The 12,816-nt window shown below is 38.6% G+C and overlaps 1 protein-coding gene across 2 annotated transcripts in view; it reads right to left on the bottom strand.

The window, feature by feature from the left end:
- Nucleotides 1-8,049: 8,049 nt before the first annotated feature.
- Nucleotides 8,050-12,816, bottom strand: part of ACTC1 (actin, alpha, cardiac muscle 1) — a 6,940-nt gene continuing 2,173 nt past the window's right edge. Inside the window, exons 2-7 of one of the 2 annotated variants that reach the window (XM_009886926.1) lie at nt 12,707-12,775; nt 11,201-11,525; nt 10,398-10,559; nt 10,093-10,284; nt 8,741-8,922; nt 8,050-8,377 (exon numbers count right to left, since the gene is read on the bottom strand). In XM_009886926.1, coding sequence (XP_009885228.1) covers nt 8,234-8,377; nt 8,741-8,922; nt 10,093-10,284; nt 10,398-10,559; nt 11,201-11,519 — 999 coding nt within the window. In that variant the 5' untranslated portion in view covers nt 11,520-11,525; nt 12,707-12,775 and the 3' untranslated portion in view covers nt 8,050-8,233. Of the gene's footprint in view, nt 8,378-8,740; nt 8,923-10,092; nt 10,285-10,397; nt 10,560-11,200; nt 11,526-12,706 lie in introns of both variants that reach the window. The other variant, XM_009886925.1, reaches the window with a different exon arrangement.

Here is a 12,816-nt window from a genome sequence, read left to right as displayed (position 1 = left end):
TTTGTGGAAAGAGCAGGGAATTTGGGGAGAACGCGCGCCAAATGAATGTAAAGAGTTTGTGTCAAGGACTGACATCAGGACTGGCTTGTAACACGCAGGTTTCGCCAATAGCCCAAGAATTTCATTATATACTCTTCAGTGCCATCTGCTGTACCCAGATGCATTCAAAAACTTAAGAGATAATCAAATAGCCAGTCTCAACAGCTCCGTAGAGGGGAAATGATGTAACTCTTGGCTTAGGTCTGTCCTACAAGGGTAGAATCAAGGGATCAAGTGAACATCAAGTGAACATTCTTGCCAAAGATGAAGAACTTGGTCACAACTATGGCCACGCTCTTTCAACCTTTTGCTACACTTTCTTAAGCTGCAGCAATATACCCTTTACACAACTTAATACCTAAAAGAATTGGTGCTTTAGCACCACAGCACCTCCTCCAGTCAAGCAAGGACAGAACCATACCTGCAGATAAGACTTGAGAGCAGCTGTCCATTCCATAGTTGCCCTGTGAACATGGAGAAGACAAGAAAGAGTATTTTTCCAAGGTACAAATGGGATTTGGGCCCCTAGAGTACAAAAACCCAAGACTGTAAGACAATGGCAAAGCCTTTATCTCCTCTACCACCATTAAAGTTGCTTTATTAGGTGAAGAAAAAATAGTTCCATTATGCACTTTGTTGTCTTAATGCCTTTTCTGCAGTTATTGCAAAAAAAAATAGTGATGATTTTTTGTGTTTCTTAGAGTAAGTGCACAATGTCATTGATCATGTGCATTCTGTCCTTAAGGATTTAGACAGAGCTACAGGGCTCTTAAATTATGTCCTAGAGGACAACTTTCTGCTTGAAAAGCCATTTTTTCCAACTAGACTTGCCCAATGGGTTGTTTGCCACAAGATACGTGGCATATTTTCCAGTGGAACATTTCCTAACCTTTGCGTACTGGATAGACTCCATTTTGTCTGTGTGAACAATATGCCATGATCTCTTTATTAGCTTTAGGACGCTCCAACTCTGATAGGATCTCTGTTACTCTGGAGGCAACAAAGAGACACACAGAAATATTTCCTGTACAAAAATCTCTTTGGTCTACATAGGCAAGATAAAGGAAAAGAGAAGCATAACAACCTTTTTCCCTTTTCTACACTGAGAAAATCCTAGCTAGTAGCACCTGCAATGCATTTCCAGAAAACAGAGCGTTATAGGTTTAGCAAAGCACCACCAGCAATGTGCTGGGGTTTGCCCAGCAGTATTTATCTGTTCTGTGGTATTTGTGGCATTCTCTATACTTAGATTGGCAAATGCCACAAATACCATGGTAAATTTAACCACTGTGAGTGATAAATGTCAAGCTTTTAATAGCACCCACTGTCTTCCTGTCACTGCACGACCCTATTTGGAGATTGCACAATCATCATCTCTGTATTATTACTTACAAAAGAAAAAGCCTTTTTAGCATTTTGAATGGCAATATATTTGTTCACGATTTGCTTTGTATAACATATATGGACAGGATGAGCAAAGGAACCCTTTATATGTCTTTTGGCAGAAGAGCCTGCAGGGTACTATTCCCGATAATTTCATACGCTGTTTGTTTACAAAAATAAGGTCAGAAGGTAGTTTCCTATTTCTGTTAGGTGCCAGTACAATGGGCAGAGTTCACAGTCTCAGTTGAAATGAAAGGGCAGAAACAAATTTGTTCACCCAGTTGATGACAAGAGCCGACATTAAGTTTGATCAGAAAGGAAAAGTCTACAAAACTATTGCTGCAGCCATTATAATACAGAAAGTGTCATCAGACACTGCAAACTTGTTCTCTACATGTCTTTGTGCATTTTTTACACTTTCAGCAGTATGTGGTGTATTCAGGCTGTCTGAAGAACATACTTCTGTCGTACTTTGACTGTAGGTTGTAAGAAGGAAAGAGTATTTCACATTATCACTAAAAACACTTCAATTCTGATCTTTTCTCAAAATCCCAAAATTCTGAGGTTTTGTCTTGAGCAGAAAATTAAACTAGGAATCAAATTCTTTCAGGAACCAGGCTACAAAATACTCAGTTTTGCCTTTGTCAAATATCTCTGTGATATTTCTGACATGAAATATTTGTCCTTCCAACTTCAACTATGCTTATTTTATAGAGACTATACACATATGCTATGATGTCACACAGATGTGGTCTCTGAAATGTGTTACCAAGCCAGGAACACTATTACCTTTCAAAGTCAAAGAGAAGACTTAGGGAAAATATTTGTATGCATATATATGCATACTTATGTGTAAATATATATATGTATGTAGGTGTATACACATAGATATTTATAAATATATATAAACATATCTATGTGTGTTTATGCATGTATATATTATTGTAGCAAACACTTTGGAGAACCCAGAACCAAAGAAGTGCAAGAGTGACTACCATCAGTAATAACATAATCACTCATTTTCCTATATACAGCGAAGATACCCATTCCATGAAAGTCTCTTTTAAAGACCATTCAATTTAGCTGTCAAAATGTATGGGCAAAATATCAAAAGCTACTTCATTACTGTGGTTTGTCTGGTTGCCATACAGAGCTGAGCTGCACAAAACAGCTCCAATTCAAGTAAAAATAAATCTAAAATTATTTCCACACCAGTAAGATAAGTAAGGCCTAAGACCATGTTTGTAAACTTGTTCATCACATAGTAAAGGTTTTGTTTTCTACAATAAAATGCATTACAATTTAAAAGCGTTTCTGCACTTTGTAGTGTCTCGTAATGGATTATAACATTTAGTAAGCTATAAAATACATTATATACCTACTATATATTAATTTCTGTAAATATACATGTGAGTTTTTAAATACAGATCAAAGAAATCATTGAACATTTGTAAGAGTTAAACCACAGATTATGTTTTTCCCAACTCACATTCATAGACTCAAGGTGGACAATTTTCATGCTTAAGATTACTGTTTCTTATTCCATTTGTGTTTGTTTTTTTTTTTTAAGAAAATAGAGGCTTAGCTTTTGAAGACAGGAGCCTGTGTAATGAAAATAGTTCATATAATCAACGTAAGAAATAAAGAAGAATTAGCATGAAATTCAGTGTCAAATCTCATCTATTACAAAAACAGGGAGATACGGCTTGAATTCCTGAAACTTTTTTTTTTTTTTCTTGATAGCAGCTGCTGTAAAATTGCTGTGCTTCTGGATGCTGAGGAAGATCTCCCCACCCCGACCTGCCCAGCAATATGTGCCTCCTTGACCCCTTCCTCCCCAGAATGAAATGAACCAGATTTTTCACCTTCTTTCTTTCTCTCTGATCTCAGCTGAGGCAGACACAGCCAGCTGCGGGGAGCTGGGGGAGAGGGAGGAATACGTGGCGGGAGCTGCTGTGCTGCTACAGCCACCTATTTCCATGCTGTCCAGAAAAGCTGGAGTTGCAAATCCCTCCCTAACACCCAGGAGCTCCTTGAATTCCCTTTGAGGAGTGCCCTTTTGCAAAACCGGGTCTAGAAGTCACAATGTAGCTCAGAAGGCGTTTGGGACCCTTTGGAGCGAAAGCTCATGTAGTCCTCATTATCATTGACAATACCCTTTCTGGTGATCTAAACCTGAGGGGCTTAGAGACTCAGAACTAATCTTTAAGCTCTTTCTTACTGCCTCGCTACCTGGATTTTATTGGGTACCTTCCCAGACATACTACATCATTTATGTGTTACACAAATCTATGTCGATAAAGCTTTATGCTATTCCACATCCACTTTTCTCCCTGCACATATATATATATCACCTGACAGAAAATGGTTAAAAAAAACCTTTTCTGAAATACAATTCACCTCCTCTAAGAGAACATGCTATATATATCCCTATATTTGGTAGACCTCAGCTATACTGTATTTTGTGAATTATTTCTTTATGATGAAAAATAAGATCGCCACCAGGTACATTAACTTTTGCTAATGTCTGCTAAACTCTTCATCCAACGTTATTCACACAGGACAGCGTAATCACAAATTAAGTCTGTCCTTTAGTTATATATCAGCGTAATAAAACTTTTCCAATAATTAACATTTCTATACGCTGAGTTTGCAAGTTTCAGCAATCAGTCATCCTCAGGAGAAAAAGCAGAGGTAATTGTCAGTACATGAACTGCCCAAATTGCTTCTTTCTTGAGTGTAACGAGTGAGATTTACTAATCACTCAATTTTATAATTTTTTTTTTCCCCCCTTTTTCTTGTGTCTTGATAATGACAGAGTTTTCTGTCACAAAATGCTTCAGGGTGGGACTGGGTTCGGCTGTTACTGGAAGAAGGCAACAATCTCTGCCTGGGCCTCGTATTCAGTTTATCCAACCAGCAGCAAAGAGGTTTTTCTCTAGTTTTTTTTCTATTGTTATGTTATTATTGTAGATTAATCTGACTGTCACATATATTTAGAGTCACCTAATGTTTTTAAGTATAAAACCCTCTTATTCTACATTAAAAAAATTATCACTCTGCGGAATTCAATTATTCAAGCTAAAAATTTTCATATTAGTGCTTTGCCTCAGGCTGACTTTTTTAAAGTCTTTAGCTATAACAGCCTTTTTAAGAGAAGATTAGTGCAAAGTAGACAACTCTATCAAATTTATAATGAATGTCCTACCCATTTTTCTGAAAGGGCCTTGAAGCACTAATGAGCGACTGCTGAAACATCCCCTTATTTCCTGTCAAAAAGTCCATCTTTTTAAGCAGAATCACAGGATTTTCAGATTCTTAGCACATACTTCATAGAGATGTGACAAGCTTTCTGCTCTGATCATAATCCTATCCCTCAATACTCCTTGAGTGCCAACATGCTCCTCAACCTAAAAGCAAAGTTTTCTGTAAGATCTGTGGGTCAGACAACAGTGGCAAAACTCCTTCAGTCACAAGCAGAAGTACTGGGCTGTGCTGTTCTGGCTGCCAGAACATGCCTTAACATTTTGTCCCAGCACTTACTGATGTACGTTAGTATTTCCTTAACACTTTTTAGCCCTTATTACTGAATAAACCCTATTTACCTAGGTTAAAAATCACATCAGACTGACTTCCACAGAATGACTTCCACACCGTTTTAAATACTGAGCAACAAGGAGCTGCAAAGTCAAATAGCAGGACACACTTTGGTGTGGCAAATAGACGTTTCGCCGTGTATTCACACTGCTTTTCAAAACGTGTGTGTTGACTCTATATATTTGGCTAAACATTAAGTTTCCCTCTTCCATCCGGAGACAATCTCAACAAGAGCAATGAAGGTTAGCTCCAATCCTTCGGTCTCGAAATATATATCAATGTCTTCATTAGCTGCGGTGTTTCAGGGACGAAGATCACAGGTTGAAGCCCTATAGATATTCACAGCAGGGTTTGGGTGGACCTTGGTTTTAATTTTCTTTTTTCAAGCAAGTATCTGCCATAATTTTACCAGTTATTATATAGGTGCTCTCCACTTAATTTCTCTCCACTCAATTCCCCATCTTTGTTTGCCACACAAAATATATACCACCATTACTAAGGCTTACTGTAAAAAGTAAACAGAGGGGAAACTTAAGCAGTGGCATCTCTTATTAGAATTGTGAATCCTAGCTTATGCAACTTAACACTTAAATTCATCTCAATCAAATTGATTAGGTGCATTATCCATATTTAAAAGAACTAGACTTTTCCCCAAGTTTTGCTTTCAGAAATAATTTTTATATATATATATATATTAAAACTGCCCATGCCATTGAATTATTAAATTTTTCACTTCACGGAGTGCAAATACATATTTTACCGTGGCAAAATATGAGATTACTGCATTAAAACTGAATACATTTGGAAACAACGCTGTGAGAAAACAGTAAGGGTGAGGCACTGCTGCTTTTTAGTCATATCCTACATGTACTCAAGCATATCAGCCTTTTGCACAATCCTTGCTGCTCGTATCCATCTCCATAAACCGTGAACTACAAACCCAAAAAATGCCCATGGAAAGAATGCCATGCGATGAGTGGCTTCCTTCAGTTCCCTCCGCATGCCCACAAGAACTCTTGATCTCAGCCGTGGATGTGGTGCCAGCGGTACGCCTGCCGCTCCCGAGCCAGGCAGGCAGGAATCCACTGGGGCTGACTTAGCATGCCTTTTGCATACTTGCTTAACATTTTAAGCTCCAATTAGCTGCAATTTATGTCCAGCATCACCCTATTAATTCACACTAATACCTGAGATGACCTTTCTGACCAGCTGCATCCTTCAAATTAGCAAGCAAGACCAAGCCAGAAAAGTGCAATGGTTCTGAACAACGATATGCAAACTTCACTGGTAACTCTTCTTTAAGTCTGAATAATTAAATTTGTGTTGGTCAGAAACCTGAAAACATCCCCATGTTTTCAAATCATGCAAAATTTCTCTGTGGTGTGAACCTCAGAGCGATTCCTTACTCTGTAAACTTTCTTGAGAACAGTGGAAGCTGTTGACTCTGCCTTAATGGATTCACGAGTTAATTAATTTGGGGTGTATTGTGAAAAGGCCTATTTGTAGCAGCACTTTAGTAATAGTGTGTGTGGTGTGAGGGTAAGTATTTGATATTTATGTTTAAATTTTTGTATTTCTGTTAAAATTTCATTTTAGTGGTTGTTTAAAATGTTTACATTTATGTTTAAATTGTAAAAAGGTTTAAAATTTCATGTTTATGTTCAAATTTTATTTATATTCAACAACTCCATCCACCTTCTCTGCTCAAAAGCAAAAATATCTAGAAATATTTGAATATTTCAATTGCAAGCTGATACTAAGCAATTACAATAGCACCTCAGTAAAATGTCTTCAAATGATAAGTAAATTCAAGACAGATACTAAATACATCTTCATATATTCATAGAGAAAAATCAGTTCTGCTTAACTGCAGATTATATCTAATGGCCAGTTTTAATGCCTTTTAGGAAAGTAACAGGCAGGAGAAACAAGAAAAGTTTCCCTGCAATTGTGTAAACTGCCTATTATTATTATCTGTTTTTTAAAAAACTTTAAAAAAATAGCATTTGAGTATAAAATGACCATGAAATCTAATCATTTCAAACACCTGTAGTGGCTCTCAGCTGAGCACATGCCTAACTAACTACATGCACAGCTTGCTAAATGCTTTAATTGATTTCCTAAATCAAGTTCAGGCAAACTCCTGTCTGTACATAGCTCAAACTACGACACTGACTGGTCTCATTATTTTGATGGAAATCTCCCAGAAAATTCTGTACTTCACTTTTTAGATATTACTTTTTAAAAAAAAAAAATCAAAGACCACATTTATAAAAAGTCATGGTGAGGAACACAAAAGCTGATGGAAAATATGTAATTTTTGATTGTTGTATCTGGGTCAAATAGGAACAAAGAATAGCAAAGATTAAGGATTAAAAATTGCCTAAGGCATATGAATGGTGATGTGAAAATAATCATGATTATAACAATTGTATGTTTATACAGCAAAAGTTTCATTCTTGTGCATTAGTACAATAAAGGCTTCGCTTTATCTCCGGCTTTGAAGAGGTGAGGGAAGATGAGTAAACTGTCAGTTTGAATTAATGCTTTGCCATAAATGTTTATAGCCCACAGAAAACAATTGTATGACTCTTTAGGATTGAGTTAGTTATAAATCACATTCTAAATGTATTAACATAATACTTTTACAGAACCTTTGGCTTTCAGTAAATTAATATTAAAATACTTGGGTTATAATGAATGCAACAGAAGAAACATTTCTAAACCCAGTGAGTGACTTATGAGACGTTTCCTTCCACTTGTTCCACTTACTGACTCTACCCTCAAGGCTCGCTCTTTGTAAGCCTTGGTATATGATGATGCTTTTGTTTCAAGTTTCAAAACGAAAACCATAAAGTATAAATTCTTACTAACAGAAAACCACGACCTAACATGCCTACATCAGTTAGAAGGACATGCATGCAGTGAAGGCATTGATAGGTTCAATGGGAGTTTCCACATCCCAGGGTGTTTAGTCTCATTTTCTTAACTAAAGAATACTTATAATAATAAATAAAAAAAAGACAGTCATTTGTAGGTTGCAAGTCCCAGATCTTGTTTATTTATAAAGCAATAAATATTAGAAGCACAAATAAATTGCACGGGTGTGTAAACAAACTGTACAATGACTGAAGAGTTCAGGAAGGGTTGCCAGAAGACTCCAAGAAGCATATTGTCGTCATCCTGAGTGGGAAGTAAATTGAGGGAAAAGTGCTTAGAAGCACTTGCGGTGGACAATGGATGGACCAGCTTCATCATACTCCTGTTTACTGATCCACATTTGCTGGAAGGTGGACAGAGATGCTAGAATGGAGCCACCAATCCAGACAGAGTACTTGCGCTCAGGTGGGGCAATGATCTAGGATAAAGACAGGCAACAAAGTCCTCATTTAACAGTTACATTTCTGAACAACCACCACACATCACCAATGTAACAAACCACTAGCTATTTCCTTAAGTAAATGAACAACTTTTCTATAATCACAGTATTGATCTTCAGCAGCTGGTTCAATACATGTAATATTCCCTAAGAAAATCTCTAACCATACTTTTCTAACACTCCCTTCAAATCAATATAATTATGCTGATTAAATGGAATTTCTTCTCACTTATCCATCAGCTGTTGATCTCACTGTTGAGTTGTTCCTATACCCCAACTTAATGATGTGGACATTTTCCCCATCCTTACCCACACTTTATAGTACAGAGCCAAATTAATCACCTTGATCTTCATAGTGCTAGGAGCAAGTGCAGTGATTTCCTTCTGCATGCGATCAGCAATGCCAGGGTACATTGTCGTTCCACCCGAGAGGACGTTGTTAGCATACAGGTCCTTACGAATATCAATATCACACTTCATGATACTGTTGTAGGTAGTTTCGTGAATGCCAGCAGACTCCATACCTTGAGAAGAAAGAAGATGGTAGTAGATCAGTAAATTATGTAAGAGGTCTTCATGAAGAGAATTCATGGCCTTTTTCCTCATCATTAATATGAACTGTTATGATATTGTTATTGTAAAATTACTTACTGATTATTAAATTTTATAGAAAAATGTATAAAAAAGAATTACAGAACTAGCTAAGAAAACAAAAATTATTTGTTAAAAAGGATATGAATCATAATGCATGTGCAAAGGAAAGATACTCAAAATATGCAGTGAGACAAGAGGTGGCCACACGAGATAAATTCATTTAGTATACAGCAATGGGAGAAAGTTATACAGAATAGGAAACATGAATATCAAGTTATGTCAGAGTCTCACAAAAAGCGTTAGTTGAATATAGAAAAGGCAGCAATAAAGACAACAAAAGCAGCTGAAGTAGAACTAAAGAAGAAAACAGTAACTTCCTTTCTTTTTCAGCCTACTCAAATATAGTCTATACCATTTATAAACATCAAGGCAGGACATAACCAAGATACGAACCAAGATATCAGTACTTGGTGGTGAGCAAAAAGAAACAAGAAGCAAGTGTTTGTAGGTTGCATTCCAAATTATTAATTTTGACAGGTGCTTCCTGAAAGGGCTGACACCGGATCCACAGTGAGATGTCAGCTGATGAACAACTGCACTTACTGCCCAGGAGAGCATAAGCATTTGCTATATGCATCAGCTGCACTCACAAACAGCAAAGCTCACCATCTCGACCATGCCAATGTTTAATTACAGTGCATATAAATATACACGAACCTTCATTTCATTTTTTTTCCCCTCCCAGGCACTTTAGCTCTTGCAGTAGGGTACTGGTTTAGGCGTAAGCTTTACAAATACGGCACTGGAAGCTATTTTTTCTGTCACGACATGATGATATTCTAACTACATTTTATCACCAAAATTAAAAAAAAAAGTGACCCCCTAAAATCTGGTCTAAAACTTTCAAGAAGACCCCAGATCTCAGCTAATTACCAGCTGAGCTCACATCAAGCAGAGTTTACAGGGACCAGATCATCTAATTCATTATTTCTGTTTGATTTCATGCCAAATTTAGACAAGCAGGAAGGGGAATGGGACACCTACATCTTCTGTTTCATTCATACCTCCTACTGAAAGGAGAATTTCCTGGGAACACTTACCAATAAAGGATGGTTGGAATAAGGTTTCAGGGCAGCGGAAACGTTCGTTACCGATTGTGATCACTTGACCATCGGGCAGTTCATAGCTCTTTTCCAGAGAGGAGGAAGAGGCAGCAGTGGCCATTTCATTCTCAAAGTCCAGTGCAACATAGCACAATTTCTCTTTGATATCACGAACAATCTCACGTTCAGCTGCAGATATAGGGGAATCAAATCAAGGTTTGGATAACCAAAATATTGGAGGAAGAAGGCGGGCCAAGAGAGACACGAGGATTTTCACAGGAGGGCAAAGGTGTAGGACTGACCTGTTGTCACAAAGGAATAGCCACGCTCCGTGAGGATCTTCATGAGGTAGTCAGTCAGATCCCTGCCAGCCAGATCCAGACGCATGATAGCATGAGGCAAAGCATAACCTTCATAAATAGGTACATTGTGGGTGACGCCATCGCCAGAGTCAAGAACAATACCTGAGAAAGAAATGTCAGAGAGCGGTTGGAATCACCTAGCAAATGCTTGGAGCCCTTGAGCACAGTAAGCAGCAACAAACACAACAAAATATAGGATTTTTCAGGTAGTATAAAGTAGCATTATTCTATTTTAGCCATGAAGATCTTGCCCGTGCCATCTCTGCCTCCCTGGACAATCCTCTTTGGCGTGAACTTTCTTATAAAATGTGTTGTCCCGTACATATTTTAAGTTAATCCATATGAACAGCCTTCCACTGCTACTACACTGAGCAATAAGTATATTTGCAATAGTGATTGTCCTGATCCAATAATGGCCATCTTTTGGGCCCAGTTTAAGCCCTTAAACTGGTGAAATAATTGTGTAACTGCAGTGTCTTCACGGAAATATCTCCTCGTTTGCGTCATGACAAGCGGCAGGAGAGTCAGTTCCGCAGGGCCCCTCTGAAAGCAATGCGGACTGGTCCACAGTGCTCTTTCCACAGACTGTTTTGTACTGGCTTTTCTGCTACTGTTATCATCAATCGTATAAACGAAAAATACCTAGTTTTCTATAGATTTCAATCAGCTATGGGGCTTTTTTCCTCTTTGGAGTGAGAAGGAAGGAGGGTTCCTGATAAATAGTGTTTCTTTTTTCACATTACCTGTTGTACGACCAGAGGCGTACAGGGACAGGACAGCCTGGATCGCCACATACATAGCAGGTACGTTGAAGGTCTCAAACATTATCTGGGTCATCTTTTCACGATTAGCTTTAGGGTTCAAGGGGGCTTCCGTGAGCAAGGTAGGGTGTTCCTCAGGGGCCACACGGAGCTCATTGTAGAAAGTGTGGTGCCAGATCTTTTCCATATCATCCCAGTTGGTGATGATGCCATGTTCAATGGGATATTTCAAAGTAAGGATACCTCTTTTGCTCTGAGCTTCATCACCCACATAGGAATCTTTTTGACCCATACCAACCATAACACCCTAAGAGAACAAAATACAGAAAAGCATTATTTGAGGAAGACATCACAGAGCCCAAACAATTACACCACAGACAATTATGCTATTTTCAAGAAAAGTCACGCCACTAACAGGTTCTTTAGGAAAATAAATTAGCATTCTTGAAATATTAAGTCAACAGAACTTGAAGTTTTCTCATAAAATCCTTTTTCCTTTAGTCAGATGAAAGGAATCCCACCCCCCCCCTTTTTTTAATGCACCTTTTATTTTCAATTAGTTCTTTCTGGTCCAGTCTTATTGAAAGTAAACTGCACAATATCATGAGCGGGAAAAGATACAGAGAGACATATAAACAGAGTTTATAAACAAGAAGATATGAGAGAAATAAACCTTCTAGTGAAGGAAGATACTGACTAATGCTATGGAGCCTCATCAGTAATGTGTTCACAATAAAAATATACAAATTCCAAACGTTTTAGTTTGAAAAAAAATAGCCTTACAAACTTTTTACTAAGGAATCGTAGGAGAAAAAGTATTTTCTGTGTGCTGATTTAACTGACAAAAGAGAAGGAGAATGACATGGGAATGGAGAAAAGGAGGCTTAGAGAGCGGTAAGAAGGTGTCCTGGTTTGAGGTAAAACAGAACCAATTTTGGTCAGTAACTTCGCTTCTTAGCTGGGCCTCTCTAACAACTGAAATTAACAGCAGATTCAATTAAGATCAGAGACGGTCAAAAGAAGTAGAGGAAACTGAAAGGTGTTTTATATGCGAATCATTGGACAAGATGGGTGGGAAGGGCCTTAAACAAACTGTATGTATGCAAATTCAGCCAATGGAGCTGTCTTTGAACTAGCACCAGCAGCAGGTCTGGCCTGGGGGGTGGAGTGGGCAACAGCTTGGTAGGAAGCGGGGTTTGGGCTCATTAAGGGAGAGAACAGGGAAGGAGTCAAGACAAAAGCTGGTGAATTAGAAATAGCTGAAGGAAAGGGAGACAGTGACAGCACGGAGATAAGGGACAGCCAAAGAGGGGAGCTGCGGGAAGCACTGGAGGGAACTGGGAAGGTGTGTCTTGTACCACCACAAGAAGGGAGCAGGGGGAAGGGCAGGGTATTGGGGACAGGACAGAAGAACTAAGGAGGCAAGGGGCGACCAGAGGTGCATTTTGGAGAGAGGGGGGAAAGCTCGGTCCTGCCCCCCGTATTTACCTGGTGTCTCGGGCGGCCGACGATGGACGGGAAAACGGCCCTGGGGGCATCGTCTCCGGCAAAGCCCGCCTTGACCAGCCACGCGCCGCTGTCGCACACCAGTGAGGTGG

Source organism: Charadrius vociferus, unplaced genomic scaffold (assembly GCF_000708025.1).
Source record: "Charadrius vociferus isolate BGI_N301 unplaced genomic scaffold, ASM70802v2 scaffold14, whole genome shotgun sequence".
NCBI classification, from domain to species: domain Eukaryota; kingdom Metazoa; phylum Chordata; class Aves; order Charadriiformes; family Charadriidae; genus Charadrius; species Charadrius vociferus.
This window is presented reverse-complemented; position numbering and strand designations above follow the sequence as displayed.